We start from the raw sequence: 27,487 nt of genomic DNA, 5'->3' as shown, positions 1-27,487 counted from the left end.
ACTTGTCATCAAGTAGGCGAGCAAAGAAAAGTTCCCTTGGCCACCTTAGCTTTCCAAGGACAAGCTATGTATTGGTGGATATCCTTGGGGAGAGAGAGAAGACTTCACAATGACCCTCCTATTACTTATTGGAATGAATTGAGGAGTGCTATGATAAGAAGGCACATACCTTCTTATTATAGTAGGGAGCTTATGGATAAGCTCCAAAGACTCCAACAAAAGAACATGAGTGTGGAGGAGTATAGACAAAAGATGGAGTTGTATCTCATGAGGGCTGGCATAAGGGAAGAGGAAAGATTGACCATTGCTAGGTTTTTGAGTGGTCTAAATTTTGATATAAGAGATAGGGTTGAGCTACTCCCTTATAGGGACCTTGATGATTTGGTCCAACTTTGTATAAGGGTGGAACAACAAAATTTGAGAAAAAATTCTTTAAAAGGAAAAACTCGAGCTAACTCTTATATCAAGAAGGACTATAAGAGGGAGGGTCAACATGAATCTTCTACAAACTCTAGTAAGGGTCTAGAAAAATAAAAAGAAAAAGAAAAAGAGAAAAATAAAAATGTTGTTACTTCTAGTAGTAAGACTAGTGACATCAAATGCTTTAAATGTCTTGGGAGAGGCCACATAGCTTCTCAATGCCCAACTAAAAAGGTGATGATTTTGAGAGGGAAAGACATTTATAGTAGTGTTGATGAATCTAGTTCTACCACTTCAAGTGATAGTGAGACTAGTAAGGAAGATCATCCAAATGAAAAACTTTATCCTGTTGACGGTGATCTTCTTATGATCAAAAGGCTACTCGGAAGTCAACCTTGTCCTACTTCACTATCACAAAGAGAGAACATCTTTCACACAAGATGTTTAGTTTCCAAAAGAACTTGTTCTCTCATTGTTGATAGTGGATCATGCTCAAATTGTTGTAGTACAAGGTTGGTTAACAAGTTAGCCCTTACCACTATTCCTCATCCTCAACCTTATAAACTTCATTGGCTCAATAAAGGTAGTGAAGGTCAAGTTTTCTATAGGGAATTATAAAGACAAAGTTTTATGTGATGTGATTCCTATGGAAGCTTGTCATATTTTGCTTGGTAGGCCATGGCAATCTGATAAACACACTATACATGATGGCCTCACTAACAAAATATCCTTCACTCATAAAAATAAGGAAATTGTTTTTAATCCTTTAACACCACCCCAAGTGTTTGAGGATCAAAAACAAATGAAAAGAAAAAGAAATAAAGAAAAGAAAGAAAATCTCTTAGGGAAGAGTGTGGATGAAGGGGATTCCACTAAAAAACTTTGTGACCAAGAAGAGTTATTTTATTACCAAACAAGCTTTGAAAAGAACTCTCTTTAGTCATAAAAGTTTTGACTCTTATCCTAATGCTGCCACTAATCTTAAAGTTGAGAATAAGGAACAAAATAAATTTCAAACAAAAAATTCTCAACTTCGAGATATAGTGAAGAAGGAGTGGACTATTCTTAGTGTTACTCCTTATACTACTTCATTGATGGTGCATAAGGGAGGAAGTATTTCTTTGGATTTAATAAAGCACCCAATTTTTGGTTTACATTGTTTAGTAGATACAACTTATAATAATCTATATTCTATGTTTGATCTTATGGGAATTTCTTATTTTTTTGAACTTAATATGTTTCCTTCCCTACAAGATAAATATAGCTTATATGATTATGAGTATCTAGTAAACAATCAAATCCAAAATTGTTTAGGACGTTTTCTAGTAGTTTTTTCTTTATATTTTAGGAAACACCTAGGTTACCATTTAGGGTACTTTAGGCAAGATATAGTAGTGTTTAAAAATCATTCTTTTCATTGTCTTAATCATAGTGTCCTTACATTTTTAGGGTTTACTTATAGGTTATGCTTAGAAGAGGAACCTATTTCTATTTTTAGGGAGTCTAATTTTGATAGTTTATTTTTCTTTCTTAGGCTAGATAGAAGGACTCCTCTTAGGATTTATGAAAATTTCATCTCTTATCCATTGTATGTTATACATGTAGGTGTTGATTTTTCTTCCATTCATCCTCGAGATTTGAGGACAAATCCTTTTCAAGAGGGAGGGGATGATGGAATCGTGCTTTGAAGTGCAAGAGGTGACATACTCAAAGATCCAAGAGGAGTGGGCTAGACATGAAAGATTGGGCCAGTCAAGGCCCAATGGGCCCTATGGGCTTGGAAGGCCCAAACCAAGTTTCAACATGGGCCTATCTTGAAATGAACATTCTTATTATATTTTGTTAGCATAGTTTGAATATATTTTGGTCTTGTATTCTGGACCACATAGAGTAACATTTTTAGGTTTTAGGCTTGTTGGGCCTAGTTTTGGGCTTCATGGGCCTTTGGGCTTTTGGTACCCAATATTGGGCTCATTTTCATTCTTGTAATTTTTCCTTTCCATTGTATTTGTTTGACCAATGTAATTAGGTCATTAGAATAGGAAAATACAAGGATTACTAAAGTAGGCTAATTAGGTTAAATTAGGTTTAATTTGAAAGTCATTTAAGTTACATTTGAGTCACATGTTTAGCACCATGGGTGGCTGAACATGTGCCACTCAAATTAACCCTAAATAACTCTCAAATCAAATCTAAATGCACCTTGGTACCTAAATTTTAGGACAAGCAGATGGGAGCCAAAATTTGAATTCAAATTTCAAATTTGAATTCAAATTTTGGGCGCCACATGTAGCCTTTGAGTTAGGCGCCCAAAGAGTGCACATTTGGAACCCTTCTTAAGTGTTTCTCCGACACATTGTATTCACTTTTGAGATTAATAAAATTGGAGAGCTTATTCAACCCAATTTTCCTTGAAAGTCACCGTGAGAGAGAGCTACACTTTTAGGAATCCATTAGGTTTTTCTCCTCTTTGAAGTGAGCTTTCCCTTGAACCTTAAGCTTGGATGCTTCCATCCAAGGCTTAAGCCTTCTTCCAATCCGTGAATCATCCTCCATTCTTGCCTTCAATCCATTCGGTTCCAAGCTCCTTGAAGAAGATCCGAGATAAGGTGAAGAATAGGAGAAGAACATCATTCACTCCTCCTACCTTCTCTATCACATTCAAATCTCTATAAGGTAGAAGCTCAACCTTATCTCTTATCTCTTATCTTGATTCGAGGTCGAATACGAACCTTGACGCATTTGTTTAAGGTCGAGTACGAACCTTAACACGTTTATTTAAGGTCAAAAATGAACCTTAACATCTTGATTCGAGGTCGAGTATGAAACTTGACGCATTTGTTTAAGGTCGAGTACGAACCTTAACACGTTTATTTAAGGTCAAAAGTGAACATTAACAAACAAATCTAAGGTCGAGTGCGAACCTCGGGTGAACTAAGGTCGAGTTCGAACCTTCAAGAAAATTACTTAGCAAAAATCTGAGGTCAAGTTTGAACCTCGGCTCGATGAGGGTCGAGTTCGAACCTCCACAAAAGTTACTCGATACCGAGGTCGAATGCGAACCTCGGCAAGATCAACCCAAGGAAAAATATTACCAAGTATAAGGGCAGGCATTGAGCGTATGTCTTAAAATGCGCAAAAACAAAGCCAAAGCGTAAAGGAAAAGAAAAATATATACATCCAAGCAAAGTTCCCAAAGTTCAAATACACAAACCCAAGAAAAAGAAAAATAGAGCAAAAAGAGCAAAATCGCCCTACACAGAGGCATTTTCACTAGAGCTCTCTTCCACATCGTCTTCCCTGACAAGCTTGTCGAAACGGATGACCTTCTCCACATGCATAGCTGAGAGGTCAAACCCCGATGCAAGAAGTCGGGCCTGGCGGGCAGCCTTGAGGAAACCCTTCTTATGCTCCACCACGATGGAGCGCTCTACCTCCTCAAGTCTTCTCTCCAACGCCGCCTTCTCGGCCTCCAACGTTGACAGGTCTACTTTCTGAGCAGCAATCTCCTCCTCCTTGCTGCTAATAATGACCTCGTCGCGGAGACGCTCCTCGGACACCGACACCAGGTCACCCTTCAAAAATGCAACCTCCTCTTCCAAAGAGCGAACCTAGCCCCGAGCAGACACTAGCTCACCCCTGGATGAGGTAACGAGCCCCTACAGCTCACTTACTCGGGAGGCGTAGCTTTCGTTGGAGCGCAGGGCGATCTCCAAAGACTTCTGGACCCGAGCAAGGTCCCCCCTAGCTGCCTGGAGCTCAGCCCCCTGCATCTTTGCTTCGCCAAGGGCGGTAGTCAGAATCTCGTTCTCCTCCCGCAGGACTCTATTCTCATCCTTCAGAGGCTGAACAAGGCCCCTCAGCTTCACCATGTCCTCCTACTGCCTCGACCACTTGTGCTTCCAGTAATCCTCAATGGTCGTGCCTCTCTGCAGGAAGACCTGGGTGGCGTCAAAACTCCCCATCGGCCCGACCGACTCGAGCATAGCCTGATCAGCCACGCTCAGCGACCCCTTTGGGAAAAACTTCTCCGGAGTCACCGCGACGCTCCATAGGGAGTCGACCTCCTCCGACACACTCAAATGCTCTAACTGCATGGGCGCGCCCTCTTGCGCATAACGGTACGCAAGATACGGCCGCTTCGACTTAGGCACTGAAGCAGATGTGGGGATCCCAGAGCTCGGCCCCTCCCCACGAGCCTCGGCAACAGAAGATGCAGGCCGCCCCTGCTCGGCCACGGGAGGATTCCCCTCTGGCGCCCCCGAACTCGGAGGCTCCAAAACCTCGGCGACGTTCCCCGCCTGCAAAAAACAATGATACCCCCATAAGACAAAAAATAAACAAAAAGGCAAAACGCCAAAGAAATGCCACAGAAAGGCCAACCACTTACCTCGCCGACCGCGGAAGCAGCCACAGCAGCCCGATTCACCTCCTCGGTAGCCGGGGCAGCCCGCCCGGCAACTAGGACCGCCCCTTCGATGACATCCCCCGCCTATCAAAAATGACCCCAAGTCAAAACATAGGAAAACATCATACAAAACAAAAGATAGAGGCCAGACCAATGTAGACCCCTAAAATTGTCCGGGTCGGAAATAAGACTCGAAGACTCTCGAAGATCAAAGGAAAGTCAGCCAAAGGGACTCTTAGAAGACCGTGGGATGACAATCTGTAGGTTTAGAGGTCTTAGAGTAGCAAAAAATAAGAAAGTGGAGGGAATGAAGCCCAATACGGCCTCCCAAAAGTTCAGTACGGCCGTATTGAACATTTTAAACTACAATACGGCCGCACTGAACTCAATACGGCCGTATTGAAGTTTCTGAACTTCAATACGGCTGCACTGAACTCAATACGGCTGCACTGAACTTCAATACGGCTGCACTGAACTCAATACGGCCGTATTGAGGTTTTTTTGAACTTCAATACGGCCGTACTGAATTCAATACGGCCGTATTGTAGTTCAAAACTTCAATACGGACCGTATTGACCCCCAGAGACCGTATTGCGCCTCATCCCTATAAATATGACGTCAATTGGACGTCATTCTACACTTTGACACTGAGTTTTAACCCTCTTCTTGAGTATTCTGGGTTTTTTTGAGCAGTGCTCTGCCTAGAAATCACTCGGAGAGTTGATCCGACAAAGTTCTCGAGTTCTGAGCTTTTTGCTTGAGTCTCGAACTGAGTCGAAGGGAAATCCTCCGGATTTCCATAGTTAAAATTTTCTAGGAGGGAGCGAGCGGGCTTGTAGAGCGAGGGAACGCCAAAAAGCTTCCCAGTTTTACTTGAATATAAAAGCACGCTTCAAAGGTTTCTTCTTAAGACCTTCCTTTTACTGCTTTCTGTGTGTATATTTAACTGTCATCATGTAGATAGTTAAGTTATAATTGTTTAGAATAAATAAGGGTAATTTAGTAATTTCGCACTATTATTTTTAGAAATAATCTGTCATAGGGAACCCGAAAGGGGCGTTGTGGGGTGCTAACACCTTCCCCACGCGTAACCGACTCCCTTACCCGACTCTGGTTGTCATGGCCGAAGTCGATTTTTGAATCGATTGCCTTAAACTTCTTTTTCCAATGTTTTGAGTAAAACATTGGTGGCGACTCCATGAACCCTTCCTTTTTATGAAAACCGCTAATCCATGGAGGGTCCCGCTTGGGATTAACATGGATTGGTGAGCCTTTTAATGAAATTGCTCGTTTGACAAGGTCTCAGTTTGAGAATAAGTCATTCTAGCAATCCATATTTTTAAACAAATAAAAGAGTCCAACCATCCTTCGCGAATGCCGAAAGCCCGTTTCGGGCCGGTGGCGACAGATGGCGACTTCACTGGGGAAGCTTCGAGAGTCAGTCCCATTTAGTGACAGATTATTTTTAACAAATAATAGTTAAAATTACTTCATTACCCCTTGCTTGTATGATAACATGTTTATCTATTTGGCTTTAATAACTGTTGTATGTTTAAATTCTCGCAATTGTTTGAAATATAAATTGCACACAAACCTTTGCACACAACAGTTCCCTCTATACCCGGGGGCATGAGTGGTAAGCCATAGGGAGTGGATGTTAGTACGGCCGGTTGTCGAATGGGTCTATAGGTGCCCGTAGACCGTTGTCGGAAAGCATCACTCAAGGTGATAACCATGAACTCGAGTCCGACAGTGCGTTGGAGCTTTCCATCGGCTTACGACGAGAGGAATTGGGTCCCTATAATGGGGGCACCTTGGGGGCCTCAGACCGGTGAGAACAGTTAGAACCACCTTGAATATGCACTTTTCTGCAGGATACCCCTACCTCGTGATTCGCTCGTGACTGTTCGTGGATGAGTGAATTGTTTGTGCATTGTTTATGTGACATTGTTTGAGCATACATTGCATTCTTTAAACATACAACATTCCTTTTTAAAAGAATAAATGGGAATAAGAATCTTCCGTTACATGGTGTTAACATCTACCTTCATCACATTCATATAGGTAGTTTCCCTTTTCACCCAAAAATACAAAAAAAAAATATATAATAAATAAAAATACCCAAAAAAGAAAAAAGGGTTATTTATCCAAACCAAGCAATATCATGCATCATCTTAGGAACATCCCGAAAACATGATAATGCTTAGTTGAATAAACACAATGCATGCATATTCAACGTCATCATCTCATGTCATGCATTCTTATCAAACATCATGGAGGGATCTAGGTTTGCATTTCATACATCCCTCCCAATAAATCATTAATCAACATTAATAAAAAGAAAGAAATAATCGATGCGTATGTTCAAAGAATGGATCGCACGCCGTTCGTTATTAAGTGTAAGCCAACAACCGCGCCAAGCGAGCGCACATCAACTCCGTTGTTGGTAATCAAGACGAATAAAGGGGAAGGTCCAACACCATTAAGGATCACTGCTCCAAGACCTTTCCCCTACGAATCAAATAAGGCTGTGCCATGGATATACGACATCCATTCTTCTGCCGACAGCGATATTTCCAACATCGCTGGACTTGGGGGCATGACTAGGAGTGGCAGGATCTACACTCCCGAAGATCTTCATGATAAAGCCCCCAAGAATAAAGAAAAAGAAGAAAAGAAAACCGAGGAAAAAGAATCCGAGGAGGAGACAGACGAGCTGTTAAAGTTTATCCGACAGAGCGAGTACTCCATCGTGGATCAACTTCATAGGACGCTAGCAAAGATTACGCTGTTGTCGTTGATCCTAAGCTCCGAACCGCATCGGCAAGCTCTGTTGAAAGTTTTGAACGAGGCATATGTGTCGCATACCATCTCCCAAGACAAGTTTGAGGGGATTGTTAGTCACATCACGGCTAATGATCACCTCACTTTCACCGATGAAGAGATCCCCGCCGAGAGACCTAATCACAACAAGACCTTGCACATCTCCGTAAAGTGCAAGGAGTATCACATCGCAAAAGTCTTGGTAGACAACGGATCTTCCTTGAATGTGATGCCCAAAAGAACGCTTGATCAAGTGTCAATCAAGGGAGTCCAAATGCGCCCGAGCAACATGATCGTTCGAGCCTTCGACGGTTCTAAAAGAGAAGTGGTGGGAGAGATCAATCTTCCAATCCAAATTGGACCCACTATCTTTAATGTCGAATTCCAAGTGATGGACATTACTCCTGCATACAGCTGTCTCCTCGGCCGACCTTGGATTCATGATGCAAGAGCTATTCCTTCTACGCTCCACCAGAAAGTCAAGTTCATAGTGGGTGACAAACTGGTGACTGTACAAGCTGAAGATGACATACTCATCAGCAAGCCATCCGCCATACCTTACGTGGATGCAGCGGAGGAAGCTTTAGAGACCGCTTTCCAAGCATTGGAAATTGCCAATGTTGAAACGTTTCCCCGAGAAACGAAGAAGGTAGCCTACATGCTCACGAAGCACGGATACTTGCCTAGACAAGGACTTGGCAAGGATTCCCAAGGAATTCCCGAGCTACCTATTATCAAGGATAATCCGGGGAAACAAGGGTTAGGATACAACCCTTATAAAGATCAAAGGACGAAGAGAAACCAAGATCCTTCTCGACGTTCTTTAAGCCAGATCTTGAGGAAGGCCGGTTCACAAGCGTTAAGGCCGGTCGTCGTCGTCAAGTGTTTTTCTCCTTCCGATAGGGATGTATAGACCTGATGACTATTAGAGATTACTCCTCGGGGACAGCCCGACCCCCGAGCCTCGATAGGGCACATGTTTCCTCTATGATTATAATAAAATCATTCTTCATTAATTCTTATTGCTTCTTTTCTTGCTTGCAATAAAATTCTAGACCGCATTATTTAACCCTGTTTGAATAAACATAAATGAGGTTAAAATCGTCTTAATAAAAATAAACCCGCATCTTTTTTATGTGGAAGTGTGTGAAAACTTGGAGCACCTTTCCTTGGCCTCAATAAGTGCCGTCATGGATAAAAAGAAATCCATTCAGGACAAAAATCCTAAAAAACAAAAAGCTCGGCAGGAAACCCAAAAAGGGGGCTGCGCAAAAATAAGAGCAAAAGACCCGCTAGGAATCCCACGAAAGGGTGACCTAGGCAAAAGTTAGGGTTGCAAAAATGAACAAAAACAAAGGTCCACTAAAACGCCACAAAAGGGTGTTTTAGGCAAAAATAAGGACAATCAAAAAACGAAAGAAATCCATGATGGTACCATGAACCGAATTCAAAAAGAAAGGTTCAAGGGAAGTTATCTAAGTTGTCAAATCACAACGTCAATAACAAGATTTGATTAACTTCATGAATGTTTAAACAAACAAGCCTAAACACAATAAGCCTACCATGGCCAGCCATTCTTACAAAAACCATTTTCAAAATAAAAATAATCCCCTCTAAAACACAAACTTTCAAAAAATATATACCTTTCCTTTCTTTTCTCTCTTGTCCCAAGCGATTTTAGGATAATCTAGTGGAAACATGGAGATATAGTGGTCAATAGGAGGGTTGACACGTCTTCTAAAGGAAGGGGAGGATCACTGGGTTGATGACGCCCATCTCAATATAACACGCATCATTCCTCGGTTACAGAAATCGGCAGCGCACAGCCCGTCTAGAGGAATGGCAAAATCCAAAAATGCATCGGTTAATTCTTTTGAAAAATGAATCAAATAGAATTAGGTGCATCATACCGCATACATGCATACAGATGATAGGTATAATGGAAGATCACTTATTCTCTGTTTATTGAAAAAAACAAAAAAATAGATATGGCCGTATCATGTTCAGTACACCCGTACTAAAAACAGGGTTATGAACAAATTTTCAACTCAGTACGGGCGTACTGAAATAGATATGGCCGTATTGGCCACAAAGAAATATTCAAAGACCTCATCATGAGGCAGTCGCATAAAATAGAAAAAATAGAAAAATTGCTTGTGTATGACAGCAGCAAACAAAATGCAGAAATACAGAAAATCCAACAAATTATACAGAATAACTGAGCCTGGAGAGGCTTGCCAAAATAATACTCTCCAAAAGACGTCTCAGCCCGCATTCTCGGGCTGAACAAAAAACCAATTCATCATACAGAATAATTGAGCCTGGAGAGGCTTGCCGAAATAATACTCTCTCAGAATAATTGAGCCTGGAGAGGCTCGCCGAAATAATACTCCCTCATCAGAATAATTGAGCCTGGAGAGGCTTGCCGAAATAATACTCCTTCAGAATAACTGAGCCTGGAGAGGCTTGCTGAAATAATACTCTCTCAGAATAATTGAGCCTGGAGAGGCTTGCCGAAACAATACTCCCTCTTAAAATAATTGAGCCTGGAGAGGCTTGCTGAAATAATACTCCCCAACTGTACAGAATAAATGAGCCTGGAGAGGCTCGCCGAAATAATACTCCCCAGAGATATCTCAGCTTCCACTCACGGGCCAAATTCCCCAGTGAAAGCTATAAAACCAAGATCAGCAAAATTCCCCAAGAGAGGCTTGATCATCTAAACAGAATATCCAAGTCGAAAGGACTTAAACTTCCTCAGTGGAAGGTAGCTTTCCAACTCAAGCGATGAGTGAAGCTAAGCCTGAAGAGGCTTTCTAAATAATACTCTGGGATATATAAACTTTAAATCCCCACTCGCCTACTCAGAGGCACCCCTTAAAAAAAAAAGAAATTATAAAGATCAATAAATCATTCCCCAAGCGGAATCTGGCACTCAGCCGAACACCGAACATCAAGATAATTCGCCTACTCAGAGGCACTTCTTCAAAAAGAGAAAATCCAAAAAAGATCAATAATCATTCCCCAAGCGGAATTCGGCATTCAGCCAATCATTAAACGTCAAGATGATCCGCCTAACAGAAGAGGCCAATCAAAATTAACGATAGAATCCCTCAGCGGATAACAGCCTACGCAGAGGCAATAAAACCAAGAAAATCAAAAAGAGTCACCCGAATAAGGATAACCGGGATACTCCACCAACGTCGAAAGGACGACAGCCAATCATAAGGCATCGCTCACCTCAAAAAGAGCATCTTTGTGTCTACACCCCCAAGGAATCAGAAATTCCCCAGTGGGCACCAACTACGCAATGGAAAGTTGGGACACAAGAACCTATGAGTAACTGCACATCCCCTAGACGGATCCCTGCGTTATCCAGCCCTCAGTGGCACAAAAATCAAAAACAATCGTCGAAGCAGCATCGTGGACTGTGGAGACAAAATCATCACAATAGAATCCCCCAGCGGATAATAGCCTACACAGAGGCAACAAAATTCAGAAAATCAAAAGAGTCACCCGAATAAGGATAACCGGGATACTCCACCAACATCGAAAGGACGTCAGCCAATCATAAGGCACCGCTCATCTCAGAAAGAGCATCTTCGTGTCTACACCCCAAGGAAACAGAAATTCCTCAATGGGTACCAACTACACAATGGAAAGTTTGGACACAAGAACCTATGAGTAACTGCACATCCCCTAGACGGATCCCTGCGTTATCCAGCCCTCAGCGGCACCAAAATCAAAATCAAACCGTCGAAGCAGCATCGTGGACTGTGGAGACAAAATCATCTCAAAGCTTAAGAGGCAATACTCAGCTACCTAGTTGTCGAGAGCACCGAGGTATGCACAAGCCTGGAGAGGCGGTACTCAGCTACCCAGTTGTCGAGAGCACCGAGGTATGCACAAGCCTGGAGAGGCGGTACTCAGCTACCCAGTTGTCGAGAGCACCGAGGTATGCACAAGCCTGGAGAGGCAATACTCAGCTACCCAGTTGTCGAGAGCACCGAGGTATGCACAAGCCTGGAGAGGCGGTACTCAACTACCCAGTTGTCGAGAGCACCGAGGTATGCACAAGCCTGGAGAGGCGGTACTCAGCTACCCAGTTGTCGAGAGCACCGAGGTATGCACAAGCCTGGAGAGGCGGTACTCAGCTACCCAGTTGTCGAGAGCACCGAGGTATGCACAAGCCTGGAGAGGCAATACTCAGCTACCCAGTTGTCGAGAGCACCGAGGTATGCACAAGCCTGGAGAGGCGGTACTCAGCTACCCCGAGGTTGTCAGGAACACGGAGGTATCCAACTACCCCGAGGTTGTCAAGAACACGGAGGTAAAGCCTAGAGAGGCGGTACTCACAACTTCCAGCTCGGGCGTCGAGTGAAGTTGAGCCTGGAGAGGCGGTACTCACAGCTTCCAGCTTGGGCGGCAAGCGAAGCTAACCCCGGAGAGGGCAAACTCAACTGCCTAGGATGTCAGAAGCACCGAAGCAGAGCCTGGAGAAGCGGTACTCACAGCTTCCAGCTTGGGCGGCAAGCGAAGCTAAGCCTGGAGAGGTGGTACTCACAACTTCCAGCTCGGGCGTCGAGTGAAGTTGAGCCTGGAGAGGCGGTACTCACGCTACCAGAGTGTTCAGAAGCACGGAGGTATGCAGCTTCCGGCTCGGGCGACGAGCGAAGCAAAACCTGGAGAGGCTACTCAGCAATTTTCCACCGGAAGACACTACAAGTCGGAAGGATGGCCTTATTCCCCGGACAATTGGGTCAACTCCTTTACTTATCAACCGGTACACTAAAAGGCTGTTTGACTAAGTAAAGGGGGGGCAGCTGTAGACCCCTAAAATTGTCCGGGTCGGAAATAAGACTCGAAGACTCTCGAAGATCAAAGGAAAGTCAGCCAAAGGGACTCTTAGAAGACCGTGGGATGACAATCTGTAGGTTTAGAGGTCTTAGAGTAGCAAAAAATAAGAAAGTGGAGGGAATGAAGCCCAATACGGCCTCCCAAAAGTTCAGTACGCCGTATTGAACATTTTAAACTACAATACGGCCGCACTGAACTCAATACGGACGTATTGAAGTTTCTGAACTTCAATACGGCTGCACTGAACTCAATACGGCTGCACTGAACTTCAATACGGCTGCACTGAACTCAATACGGCCGTATTGAGGTTTTTTTGAACTTCAATACGGCCGTACTGAATTCAATACGGCCGTATTGTAGTTCAAAACTTCAATACGGACCGTATTGACCCCCAGAGACCGTATTGCGCCTCATCCCTATAAATATGACGTCAATTGGACGTCATTCTACACTTTGACACTGAGTTTTAACCCTCTTCTTGAGTATTCTGGGTTTTTTTGAGCAGTGCTCTGCCTAGAAATCACTCGGAGAGTTGATCCGACAAAGTTCTCGAGTTCTGAGCTTTTTGCTTGAGTCTCGAACTGAGTCGAAGGGAAATCCTCCGGATTTCCATAGTTAAAATTTTCTAGGAGGGAGCGAGCGGGCTTGTAGAGCGAGGGAACGCCAAAAAGCTTCCCAGTTTTACTTGAATATAAAAGCACGCTTCAAAGGTTTCTTCTTAAGACCTTCCTTTTACTGCTTTCTGTGTGTATATTTAACTGTCATCATGTAGATAGTTAAGTTATAATTGTTTAGAATAAATAGGGGTAATTTAGTAATTTCGCACTATTATTTTTAGAAATAATCTGTCATAGGGAACCCGAAAGGGGCGCTGTGGGGTGCTAACACCTTCCCCACGCGTAACCGACTCCCTTACCCGACTCTGGTTGTCATGGCCGAAGTCGATTTTTGAATCGATTGCCTTAAACTTCTTTTTCCAATGTTTTGAGTAAAACATTGGTGGCGACTCCATGAACCCTTCTTTTTTATGAAAACCGCTAATCCATGGAGGGTCCCGCTTGGGATTAACATGGATTGGTGAGCCTTTTAATAAAATTGCTCGTTTGACAAGGTCTCAGTTTGAGAATAAGTCATTCTAGCAATCCATATTTTTAAACAAATAAAAGAGTCCAACCATCCTTCGCGAATGCCGAAAGCCCGTTTCGGGCCGGTGGCGACAACCAAGAAAAGAAAAGCACTTACCATAGCGGCCTGGACAACTCGCTCAGCAGCCTGGGACAACCCCTCGCTGGGCTGAGCAACTAGCCCACCAGCCGACGCCACCTCTTCGGCGACCACACGAACAACCCCCTCCAAAGGCAGACTTCCAGTGAGGTCGACCGGCCGACTCCAGCAGCCCTGAAGGCAACCTCCCCCATTTCACAAGGGGCAGAGGTCCCCCCGACCTCTCTCACACCCCTCTTTCTTTTCCGGTTGACTTTTAGGGGAGAAACCTCCTCTTCCGGAGGCTCAGGGACCTTGAGCTCAGTCACATTGAAGCGAGGCTTTAGTTCGAGCCACAACTCTTTCCCTACGATGCCTGAAGGTAGGAAATAGAGCACATCAGCAAAGAAAAATCACACAAACCTCAACAAGCTGCCAAAATACGAGGCACTCACCCTCCAGGTCCCTCTCCCTATGCATCGAGTTCGAAAGCAGCAGGACCAACTTGCAATCCAGCGGGCGAGGAAGTTCCGAAAGGTTCTTAATGGCAATATCCTCCAAGGCCGACAGTTGCGAAGGGTCCATCCCATGAAACCTAGACGGTGTGGGGTGCTAGTAGAAAGAGAACCTCGGCAGTCCACCGAAATAGAAGCCCCCATCCTCTAAAGGATCAACATCCACGAGAGCGACCCGAAAGAACTCGGATCTGTAGTTCTTATAAGATTGGGAGTAAAGGGTGAATAAACCCCCTTCTTTACTCCCACTCAAAGAAAGAACGCCGTATGGCGGAACACCCAACTTCAACTGGTAGAAGTGAAGGAAGACGCGAAGGGATAACTCTACCCCTAGGACCGCGCACAGAACTTGAAATGCCCTCAAAAAGCCCCAGCTATTGGGGTGCAGCTGGCAAGGGGCTGCGTTGACATAGTTTAAAAAATCACACTCAAACTGAGTGAACGGAAGACAAACACCCAGGTCCCGGAAGAAACACTGGTAGACATAGAAATGAGGAGGGTCGGTAGACTTCCCCATATACACACCCTCGCCAACCGCACAGGGCTCGAATCGAATCATCCGTGAAATAGAAGGGTCGCAAATCCGGTGCGCCTCCCAAACCGCTTTGACTTCTAGATGTGACTTGAACACACTTTGGACCCCCGCCATCTCGCGCTTAACCCAATCATAACCAGGAACGCCCGGCTCCAGGTCCTTGGGCGGTGGCGAGTCTTTCCTCTCGGTTGCCTTGCCGCGCGACTTGCCCCTGGCAAGCATAGAAGAACCGGCGCCGCGTCCACCAGCCATCAAGAGAAAATGGAAGGCTCGAAAAGTAGACGAAAAGAAGGGAAAGAAAATCGTAGAAAGGAAGTACCTGGTACTCTTCCTCACAAAACAACCCTAATAATGACAAGGTTACCGGAAACGGCGACGGAAGCCGCGAAAACAGTGACGGAGACTGGACGGAAGCGAAGGTGCACAAGGCAGCTTGCCCAAGAAGCTAAAGGAGAAAGAAGACGAAAAGAGTAAAGTGAAAAAGTGAAGAGGCGCGAGTGAGAGAAAAGAAAGCCTTTCCCCAAATTCAAAACCGCCACGCCACATGTCGACCAAGGGGCACGTCTGACGACACATTAATTGCAAAACCATCATTGCATAACCGTCATTTCCCGTAACGCGCCACTTGCACGTTTTCAGGAAATGAACAGTTGTGACGCATGACACCTCTGCAAGCAACGTACGCGAAAGGTCACCTCCCCCCAGCGAGCTCGGTCTTAACTCCTCGACCTACGGTCTTCGGAGCTCGGGGGGCTAGTGTACTATCCGTACCGCGAAGTCGAGCTCCGAGCTCGGCACAACAGTGCAAGACGACCTCGGGCACGCGCTACGCGATGTCAGCTCGACGTTTAAGTGAATCATAACTAATCCCCGAGGATCTCGCCCCAGACGAGATCCATTATTTAATCATATTATATCTTATCTCAGGCCCAAAGCCCAAAGCAACCCTAAATCACACCAATGTACGTGCATTACTTATACGAGACTAATACTCATACAAACCCTAACTTTGGCATCGGAGTCTCTTTTGCAGGTACCACCCCCATCTTGGAGCATCAACGTACCAGCGAAGGAGGCTCACCGATCTTACCAGGCGGATCAACTCTACAGAGATTTCCGGTAAGAACACCTTAAATGTTGTAAATTTATTTTTAATTGTATTAAGTTTTTCAATTTATAATAACTAATTATTCTTTTTTATATTATTTTAAAAAATAAATTACAGCTATTTTTATTCTCTTATCTTTAAAAATATATATTATTTAAATTCTTAATCTATATAAATAATAGTTACATTATTTTATAATATAAATTTATCTATATAGTATTTACTTATATAACACTCTTATATTATATATTAAACAATAAACATTCACTATTTTTTATTACATATTTTTTTTTTTTAACTTCAACTTAATGTAATTATTATTTTTATATTTTACATTAAATACAACTTAAATAAATTACTTACTAATATATTACAATTACTATTTTTAATAATCATATTAACTAATTAATTCTTTTAAATCTCAATTTAAAAATACTAAAGAATATGATTGTATGTTGGCTTTTCTAAAATATATAAGGCGCAGGGCCCCTCGAGTTCGGAAACCTGGCCAGCACAAAACCTCTCGCTCCCTGCACTTACTATGTCCAATTTCATGTGGCTAAAATGGCCTATTACGATAAAATGTTATTTTTTATTTTATTTTATTTCTTGTATTTTTAATTGTTTTTGCCTGCTACGTGAAGAAGGCGCTCTCTATAAAACCTGCACTTTCTCTTCTTCACGTCCCTGTCACGTAACTAATTGAAGGGACAGGGGAAAGGCGCCATCTGAAAACGCCTTACACCCGCTTTCTATGTTACCTAACCGCTACTTTGTCAAAAATCACTTATTTTGATGAATAATTTTTTTTAAATTTATTTTATATATTTTTTATTTTATTTTATTTATTGGGGGCGAAAAGGCCCGTGGAGGTTGGAATTTTTTACGTAAATATTATTTTTTTTAAAAAAAAATACCCAAATAACCATTGTGCAGGTTTATTTACACAGATAGAACCATTCACTGTTCAAGCTCAGAATTCGGTTCCCGGGGAACCGAATTCTGAGCACCAAAATGTATTTTTTTTTTGTTTTTTCAACTCAGAATTCGGTTCCCGGGGAACCGAATTCTGAGTTGCTTTTATATTTTTTTTTTTTCGTGTTTGCAGGGGAGACGTGGGCTGACGTTGGAAGCGGAACGGCCCGTTCCGAAATCAGAACGGCCCGTTCTGCTTAAAGAAACAGAGTGACATTTGTTAACGTGAAACGGGACAAGAACGGGCCGTTCCGACGTTAAGAATTAACGTTGAAATAGATGTTGGAAGAGGCCCGTTTTAAACAAATTGTTGTGGCAATTTTTTTAACGTGGAACGGGCCGTTTTTGTTTAAGAATAGCCCGTTCCAAGATAAATATTTACACATTTTTTTTACTCCTGGAACGGCTTCGGAACGTCCCGTTCCAGGAGCTGTTTTTACAAAGTTTTTTTGATTTAGAACGGGCCGTTCTGGTTTTGGAACGGCCCGTTCTGGGTAAACAGTAAAAGTTGCGTTTTTTCTATAAATAGTCCCCCTCCCCTTCATTTTTTGATGCGATTTGTACTGCTTCTGATTCACCTTGATAGTAAGAAATTTTTTTTTTCTTCAATTTTTATTAACTATATCAAAAATGTTGTTGTGGAAGCAAAATGAGCATAGGTCTGCTTTCATTGGTAGAACTGTAAGTTCAGCACTTTCGTTATATACTTTAAATTTCAATTAACTTGTAACAAATTAGTACTAATTTTGGTAATTATTATTGCAGGAGACTGAGAATATTATTTGTTCTTACTGTCATTCAATGCCAGAACCTCACCCTCTAATTGTTCCTATACTAGAGGAAGTGGGTTTTTCTGGGGTTGCAAAGCTCAGACATCTAAAAGTGGATCACGCATTAATCACAGCTTTGGTTGAAAGATGAAGACCTGAGACTCATACATTCCATTTTCCAACTGGAGAGTGCACCATAACACTGGAGGATGTTGCACTTCAACTTGGCTTAAGAGTTGATGGTTTACCAGTCATTGGCCCAACATTATATGACTGGGAGGAAATGTGCTCCACCTATCTCGGAATCATGCCAGTTAAAGGTGAGTCACTAATTGGCTCTATGATTAAGTTAAAGTGGTTAAGAGATAATATGTTAGAACACTACTACAAAAGGCACATTTTACATCGGTTATTTAACACTATCTACATCGGTTCTAAAACCGATGTAGAATGAAGAGACGTAGTATATGTATAGCATTTTACATCGGTTCTGTCTAAACCGATGTAAATTTGTGCATGATTTTACATCGGTTCTGTTTATAACCGATGTAAATTTGTACCCAAATTTACATCGGTTATAAACAGAACCGATGTAAATTTATACTCTCATTTACATCTGTTCCTGTATGAACCGATGTAGATTATTAATTTTTTTTAAAAAAAAAATTGTTTGATTTTAGATTCTTTCTAATTTAATCTGTAATAACCACATATATAATTCTCTGCCAAATTTTTTAAAAAGTGCATGAAATTAAAAGATTAAACAAAACCTAAGATTCCAAACCAATTGGGAACATGATAGATTAAACATGATATATTAACCTAAGATTCTTAAAGGGCCTTCAAAGTTTCCACCCAAAATATTTTTATAAATATGAGCACAACATTGTACATGATATTACATAGATACAGCATTGGAAAGTCAAAAAATATTCACAAGTGTCCAAGAGAATAGATCAGAATTGGAAAATTAACATAATTCTTTTTTTCAAATCCAGAATATCCAGATAATGCACAGCTTAGATCCTGAACTCAAAAGAATTATAACTCTTAAGACGTAAGGCAATTATATTGTGTAGGCAGCTCACCACCAGTTTAATGAAACTACTGAGGAAGGTCCTCTTATATTCTAAAACGATGCTAATAATAAGAATTCTATACAAAAATAGTCCTATAACACAATAAGACATGAGTAATACACATGGTCAACCATAAGTGAAACCATTATGTCCTGAATTACTAGTGGAATTCACTGTTATCAATAGTACTTGCATATACATTGACAAGATCTAACTTCACAGGTAAACCAATTAAACAAGCTTCAATAGAAAATGGTGATCTAGTAGGTGGACGCAAATTGGAACCCGAACTGCATTCATCATCTCTGAACCAATTAGACAAGACATTAACCACCTTCAACAAAGATGAAGAAACACCATAGCATCAGAACCTAATCACCAGGTTAATCTGTTTTTGAAGCTTGTTTTGCAACTTTCAGGAATAATGGAATATGAAATTGCAAATTTCAAATTTCCTTTTTATGTAATAAATCTGGAAAGTAAAAATATTAATTACTCATTGTACAATAATAATAAACAGTTGAACCTTGGAATAATTTTTTAATATAATTAAACTGACTAAAAATAACTAGGCCTTGTCATAGTATTTTCTAACCTGGAAAAATAACAAAATATATCTGTTATGAAAATCTTAACTGACACTACTTAAAAACTTGTGTTATTAACTCTCATAACATTCAAAACCATATGTATCAACTATAAGGACATTAAACACTTCAACAATCTCATTTCCATCAACTGGATTTGGACAATGACACTACTTTTAAACTGGGTTTAAACTCCTAAATCTACTGTGTAGCTAGCTATCAACTCAAAGATGCTAATCAGATCATACAAATACATTAACAAGATTAAGGAATTAAACCTTCTCATTTTGGAAAATTATTCTCAATGGGGAGGCATTTTTTCCAATGTGGCAGACAAATCCAAGTGCCTGCAAGAATCAAAAGGAAATGCAGTTGCAGCTCTTGAATGCATTCTACTGATTGAATGCATAGACAAATTAAGGAGATCTTAATATAACTCATCAGGACAGAAACTAAAAACTTCCTGGTCATGTGTTGATGATGCCAATACGAAACCCACACACAATATAACTCATCAGCACATTAGACTAGATTGATGAAAGTAATTCATATCAATGTTTCTCATATTACCATCTCCAAAACCAAAACAGGGAATTAAGTTATCCTCATATTAACGTGATTGTCTCAAATAGAAGATTAACACAAATATAAGATAAAAGAGTCAACAAAACAATGTTAATTATATGATTTTAAATAGAAGATTAACTCACAAATATTTTTTAAATGTTGTATATTGCTATAGAGCCCCAAATATAAAATAAAAAACTAAGAAAATGATACATGTAGCACGAAATTGTGATCTTTCTTTAGTTGTACCAAGGAAAAGACTTTATCAGAAAACCACAACTAAGCTAAGTGAACTGCTGAATCCCAAATGAACTCGAGAGGCAACGTTTGACTAATAAAAATGCTAATATTTCTTTTCAACCATGTACACCAAACAAACCCAAATCAAGAATAATGTCAAAGCCTTTTACCATCTCTATCTATTGGTTCAAAACTTATAAAATTAAAACATGAGAATTTCTAGAGAAGGGAAACCATTGAGCAATGCAGAAACAAATGAGACGCATTTTCATAACTTGATTTGCACAAGTCACAATGATGAGGAAACAAAGCAGTTAGAGGTCTTCAAAACTGAAATAAATCTTTCATATTAATCTGTTTTAAACTGAGATTACAGCATTTATATCATGTGCAAAAATAACTAACACCTAACCAACCAATTAATAAGGAGATTACATGTGATGACAATACTATCTCCCCAAGCTGAAAGTCCTGCAAATGCACAGGTTCAGAATATCAGTTTCAAAATACATAAGCTTAACAACAACAAAAATGGCTCAATAACACTTCAAGGTCACTTGTAATTGTAGCATCATAAACATACCTGGAGGCAAACTGAACATGAAACTCTCTCCCCAAAAGCATCAACATTTTTGTCACTTGTAATTGTGGTCTTTAGGATCTTCTCAACTGAATCTCCCGACAAACCTTTGGAGCCACCAATGTCAAAGATGTTTTGAACATCATCAAAGCTCATTTCAACAGCACCATCTAAGAAAGGAAGAGCAAGGGCATAAGCAAGATGATGCAAGTGCATAACCAAATTTCTGTCTTTTAGGAAATCCTGAACAACCATTTATCTATAATCCCAACCAATTTCTAAGAGACATGTATTTAAAATTTTCAATTTATGAGAAAGAATTGTTAACAGTGTCATGCAGAGATTAGTTTGACCATGACGTTACCAAACTATATAATAATTTCTCGTCTCTTAGCTACTGCATTCACAAAGTACTATGGACCAAAAAAAAAGTTACCTGACTTTGGACAGCACTCAACATGGCTGGACCTATCCTTTCACGCACTAGTCTTCCACTCAATAAGCTAGCAATAACATCAATCTGCATTGCATAACTTCAAATGATTAGATTACACGACTTGCTAGTGAAAATGACAGCAAAATCTCATAGGTGCTAAGCAGAGAACTCAGCAAATGTATTTGTGTAGCAATTATATGTCCCTTTTTTTACTAGGCCTTGAAAATGAAATCCAAGTCTTACTCACCAGGTATAAAACACACCCAATTCTAGATTCATCAAATTTCCAAAGAACAAGAGAAGATTCCAACACTTCAATGGAGAAAACAGCTCCTGATATGGCACCAATAGCTGCCCCTCGAATGAAGCCACTCTCTGTCTCTTGACCAATAAAGGCTCCAGTCATGCCCCCCAACAAAGTTCCCACTGCCAATTAAATAAACAACAACCAATTAAACCTTATTAACCCCAACCATTGTCACAGTTTGGAATTTAAAAATTAAACTATTCAGAAAAAAAACCATTAATTTCGGATGATTTTGAAAATGGACACAAGACAACATGCAAAAAAAAAAAATCCAAATTGCAGAACGGTTCAAAATGCACATCGGCGGCCATGTCCTCATTGACCTTAAGCTTGACCACCGCAGTAACCCACTCCTTCAAGCCACTCTCAGCATGATACTCGGCAGCCTGAAGCTAATGGTCTGCGTGAAAATGAAGCCAACTTTTCGCATCCCCAAACCGACGACAATAGCATCGACGAGCTTCTCCTCGTTGGAGGTCCTCGGAGCCCTGCTGGGGAGGCTCATAGATGAAGTCTACCTCGACCTTGCCGTCGTCAGAGACGGTGCCGCACATGAAGCCGCTGCGCTTGACGGCGAAGGCGGGGGTGTTGTTGACATAGTGCTGGAAGGCGTTGGTGCAGTCGCTGTCGAAGGAGACGAGTTGGCAGTAGGGATTCTCCTGGTGCGTGACGCGCATCTGCTTGGCGATGAGGTCGTCCATGGCCGAAGAAGCTGGCGAGGTTGAAGGCGGGGCCGGGGACGCGACGCTTGCCATCATAGGAGAGGAAGAGGATGGAGTGGTGGGCGAGGGGGAGGGCGGAGAGGGGCCCGACGGGGTTGGAAAGGTTGGAGAATCGGAAGAGATCTTGGGGGGATTTGGCGAGGAGGAAACCCTAGCACACAGAGATAGAGAATGTGTGAAGAAGCTAAAGGCCTTCCATGCGAGGTAATACTACATCGGTTATTTTGAAAACCGATGTAGATCTATTTGTAAATATTTACAAAATTGCCACCGCGTATTTAGATCTACATCGGTTTTGTACATAACTGATGTAAATTTGCTTTACATTCAACTTATATTTACGAATATGCCACCGTATCCAATTTTTACATCGGTTCTACCTAAACCGATGTAGAATTGGCGATGTAGAATAGTAACTTTCTAGTAGTGGAATTACCAGAGGAGCCATCTCAAGAACAACTTGATGCACATTATAGATCATATATATTAGGGTTAATAGGAGGTGTTTTGATGCCTGACAAAACAGGCAATAAGGTACATCTTATGTATTTATCTTTATTAATAAATCTTAGAAGAACAAGACGATATAGTTGGGGGTCGGCTTGTTTAGCTATGTTATATAGGGAAATGTGTAGAGCTACAAATGTTAGTAGCAAAACAATGGGTGGTTGTGCATCTCTGTTACAATCTTGGGCATGGCATCGCATGCCATATATTGCGCCTATTTCCAGGTTACCAGCATCATTCCCTCTAGTCTGTAAATGGAGCGGGGGCAGAGTTTTAAACTTTCAAAATGTACCTCATAATGATGTTGTTGGATATAGATCAAGGTTTGATCACATTCAGAATGATCATGTAACTCTTTAAAATCAAAGTTTTATTTTTTTTTCTTTTGTTTAGCATAATATGTTAACTAAAGAAGTTTAATTTTTTTTGTAGTTTTTATGGGCGCCATATGGAGTATTGCAAACAGCAATACCGATAAAAGCATATAGAGATGCTCTGCTATGGACATCATGCACCTCCATTATTTGTTTTGCAATTGTTGAATGGCACCAATCTGATAGAGTGAAATTGCAATTTCGTCTCTTCCAGGATGTCCCTTCTCCACCGAATAATTTGGATAACCTGCACAACATTGACATGAGGGGAAGACAAGATGAAAGTTGGGTTACAAGACATGCTCAGTGGATCGACATATGGAACAATAGACGTGAGCACACATTGATGGGTCATCCAATGCAAGGCCCACTGTTTCACACACGAGAATACATGGAATGGTACATGGCCAATTCCATCTATTTTTTATCTGTGCCACGACTACTACAAGATCCAAGGACCCATCAACAACGAAGGACTTCCACAACATTTGAGACTGGTCGAACTTCCATGCGATCGCATGAAGAGACTGGTCAACATGTATCAAATCCTCAGTACGTCACTCCTGAACAAAACATAATTGACAGACGACATTCATTTGCAACAACTTCAGAGGATTTTTTTACAAATTTATTTGGAGTAGATTTTAGAACTCCATCTTCAGCACAATCATACATGCAATCTCTTTACCGTCCACAATTCGGTAATGAACCTGGAAGTTCTTCAGCACCATTTCAACATCCGGTGGTTGATGATGAAGCAAATCCTTCTGAGCAACAACCTCCACGGCGTAATCCAGGCCGTAATAGACGTCGCCCTCGTTGTGGAACTGGACATCATTACGGAGATTGAAAAATGTATATAAATCACTCTATGTTAATGTTATTGTTTTTTTATTCTAATGTACTATGTGTCTTTATCAATGTAATATGAATTTTAATATTATGCATTTTTACATGCGATCTAGACTAAGAAGGTTATAAACTATTATAATTATAAGTATTGTTGCGAACATAATATACGATTTCAACACAATATACGATTTCAACACAATATACGATTTCAACACAATATACGATTTCAACACAATATACGATTTCAACACAATATACGATTTTAACACAAACACAACGTACTATCCGATACTAACACAAAGTAATTAACTTTAATATTACATAACTAAATAAATTTATTACAACTGATTACAACAATAATGATCATTGGTGGCGGGAACTACATCCATGACTAATATTCGGACATGTCTTCCTAGTGTGACCAGGAGTGTGACAATAAGAACAATTTTTGACATGAGTATGTTGTTCTCTAATATCCATCTCTGTTCTAATCCTGGTGGACTTTGGTCGACCCTTCGAAGTTCTCTTCAGTTTTGGATTTGGCCACAAAGTTGGACCAGTGTAAGTACGCCAATAATCTTCATGTCGAAGCTCTCCAAACTGTCCTTCGTATACCTTTGCAACTTGTTGTAAGGTATATATGGGAGATATGTACCTTTCATAGTCATGATGTGCATGTAAGCATGAAGCAAGCACATGTGAGCAAGGGATATGAACTTTTTGGAACTTGCCACAATCACACCACAATTCATCAAGCCTTACCGCAAATCTCCCAGCTGGTCGAACTTCTCTCGAATGTTGCATTTCTTCCACTAGAAATCTACTGCTTGATCTGTCAAAGCTGATAACTCTATGAGTATTTGCCTTAGACTGTGCATCTTGAATAGTTTTATTTGCAATTTCCGAGTAGACATGTCCTGCATTAATCATTGCGCCCATTTCCGTACCTCTTTGAACGAAAAACTTGTTGCAACGAGTGTATGTGGCCATTACCATGGAACAAATTGGCAAATTTCGTGTTTTCTTCAATACGGAATTAATTGACTCAGCTAGGTTTGTTGTCATGTGTCCCCAACGTCGTCCATTGTCCCATGCTAGTGTCCATTTTTCCCTAGGAATGTTGTCTAACCATTGAGCTGCTTCAACATTAGTATCTCTTACTATGTTGTAATAGTAAAAGAATCTAGGTTCAGTCATCCCGTAGGCTGCAAAATAATAAAATTATTAAATAATTAAAAGTAATAATCAAATGCTTTAAAAAAAGTAATGATAAACTTACCCATATTGACGACATCCTTCTTTAGTGCTGCATTTTTGAACCGTCGCATGAAATTTTGTGCAATATGTGGAATACAATAGACATGAACAAAATTGTTTTCCGTCCAGCCACTTCCATTTCTTGAGTATGCACTTCGAATAGCTTCATGACGATCAGAAATAAGGCACAACCCATCTTGCGGTGTTACATACCGCCTCAAGTTCTTCAGAAAAAAAAACCATGCATCACTAGTTTCACCTTCAACAATAGCAAATGCAATAGGAATTATGTTGTTGCGACCATCTTGCGCAACTGCGACCAATAGTGTACCTTTATATCTCCCATATAAAAATGTACCATCCACTTGTACAATTGGTTTGCAGAAGGCAAAACCATCAATGCATGGTTTAAAGGTCGAAAATAACCTTTTGAAGATAACACTCCCCTCGTCCAATAATTCACCTTGGTAAGCCGGTTGCGTATTTAATTTCCAAATAAAACCTGGAACATACATTTGCATTGCTTGCAACATACCTGGTAATTTGTTGTACGACTCCTCCCAGTTTCCAAAGATATTCTCAATGGCATGTTGCTTGGCTAACCATCCCTTTCTGTAACTAATTGTATAACCCATGGTGGACTTGATGTGGGCTATGATGGTTGAAATGGATGCCGATGGATCAACCTCAATAATTTCACCAATGCTTTGAGCAATCATTTGTGATCCCAATTTATTATGATCTTGGGAGATAAGTGGGGAAACACATGTGTGGGGGCCCTCAAGGATCATGATTTCCCAATGTTGTTCCCTGGTTCGCAATATACCACGACATCTCCAGGCACAGTCGTGGTGAACGCATTCCATAACAAGCCTACTACTGCTTGAATTTTTAACCTTGTAACTGCAATGGTTGACAATGTGAAATCTATTTATGGCATCCTGCATTTGTTCTTTTGTTTGGAAGCGTTGGCCAACAAATAGTGTTCCAGGTGGATACACAACCATATCACGCTCCAACAAATGGCTATACTCACTGTCTTGTTGGATTTCATTGGGAAACTCTAAAAAGTGTGGAGGTGGGTTGTATATGGCTACTGGTTGTGGTTGTAGTGGTGGATTATTTGGAATTGGGAGGGTTTCTTCATCATCATGTTCATGTGCAGAGAGAATTTCGTCTTCGTCCTCGCTAAAAGGATCAAAGACATTTTCTGTTGGGAGACCAACAACAACATCATCTTCAATGTTGGTTTCAACATTGGGTTGAGAAGCAGAAGGTCTAGCTTGCTCAAATGGCTGAGAAGGTATTTGATTAAGGTCCATGATTGGACCACTTAAAAGCTGTGTGTATGACTCAATGTTGTAGTTGGAGGGGATATCATAAGAAGGGCCAGATGGGTTAGTGTACTGGTAACTTTGATAAACTTCGTAAGGTGAACGTGAAGGTGAAACTTGTGGTGCATGTGATTCAACTGTAGTAAATGTAGCATATAATTCAATACCTGATTGAAGTTGATTAGAATCGTGAACATTGAAAACTGCCTCAACGTCTTCATCATCCGTCAACTCAACACAGGTATAGTTACTAACCCCTGGGCCAAGTCTAATAGGGTACCGAAAATGTATGCTAGCCACCCTCTCAGAATCTTGTCGATGTAGCTTTCTGTGGATGACTCTTTGAAGCCTTTCTAGAGTAATTCCTCTGTTGATACGAACTAATTTTGCAGATGGAGAAGAGAAGGTGATTCCTTCATTCGTACATTGGTTAATGGAACCATCAGAATGAACAATAACGTAGATTGAAGAAGCCATTTTATGAAAGGTTTAAAGGAAATTAACGTGATTCTAAGAAACTGATTCAAAAGGGGTACACGGAAGGAATAAAGGAGATAAGCTAATATGAAATCGTGTGAAAAAAATGAAAGGGAGAGGGTCTATTTATAGAAAAACGCAAGTTTTTACTATTTACCTAGAACGGGCCGTTCCAAAACCAGAACGGCCCGTTCCAAATCAAAAAAACTTTGTAAAAACAGCTCCTGGAACGGGTCGTTCCGAAGCCGTTCCAGGAGTAAAAAAAATGTGTAAATATCTATCTTGGAACGGGCTGTTCTAAAACAAAAACGGCCCGTTCCACGTTAAAAAAATTACCACAACAATTTGTTTAAAACGGGCCGCTTCCAACATCTATTTCAACGTTAATTCTTAACGTCGGAACGGCTCGTTCTTGTCCCGTTTCACGTTAACAAATGCCACTCTGTTTCTTTAAGCAGAATGGCCCGTTCTGATTTCGGAACGGGCCGTTCCGCTTCCAACGTCAGCCCACATCTACCCTGCAAACACGGAAAAAAAAAAAATATAAAAGCAAC

At 41.0% G+C, this 27,487-nt stretch overlaps 2 protein-coding genes and 1 pseudogene across 4 annotated transcripts in view; 1 reads left to right on the top strand and 2 right to left on the bottom strand.

The window, feature by feature from the left end:
- LOC109793985 (uncharacterized) overlaps positions 1-2,831 on the top strand; it is a 37,088-nt gene extending 34,257 nt beyond the window's left edge. The window contains exon 4 of one of the 3 annotated variants that reach the window (XM_083063597.1): positions 2,026-2,831. In XM_083063597.1, the coding sequence (XP_082919723.1) occupies positions 2,026-2,061 (36 nt within the window). In that variant the 3' untranslated portion in view covers positions 2,062-2,831. The remainder of the gene's footprint in view (positions 1-2,025) is intronic. The other 2 variants (XM_083063594.1, XM_083063593.1) reach the window with 2 other exon arrangements.
- Positions 2,832-20,401: 17,570 nt separating this feature from the next.
- Positions 20,402-21,509, bottom strand: LOC145951785 (NEP1-interacting protein-like 1). Its single transcript, XM_083063829.1, has 4 exons — positions 21,351-21,509; positions 21,104-21,187; positions 20,671-20,837; positions 20,402-20,558 (listed from the first exon to the last, which is right to left on the bottom strand). Exons 1-3 carry the CDS (start codon positions 21,507-21,509, stop codon positions 20,820-20,822), a joined length of 261 nt encoding a protein of 86 aa, XP_082919955.1. The 3' UTR covers positions 20,402-20,558; positions 20,671-20,819.
- Positions 21,510-21,524: 15 nt separating this feature from the next.
- On the bottom strand, positions 21,525-22,580 carry LOC145952106 (NPL4-like protein A pseudogene; annotated as a pseudogene).
- Positions 22,581-27,487: the final 4,907 nt, after the last annotated feature.

The sequence above is a fragment of the Cajanus cajan genome, chromosome 9 (assembly GCF_000230855.2).
Source record: "Cajanus cajan strain Asha chromosome 9, NIPB_CcT2T_4, whole genome shotgun sequence".
NCBI lineage: Eukaryota > Viridiplantae > Streptophyta > Magnoliopsida > Fabales > Fabaceae > Cajanus > Cajanus cajan.
Note: the sequence above shows the minus strand (reverse complement) of the source record. Positions and strands in the feature narration are given on the sequence as shown.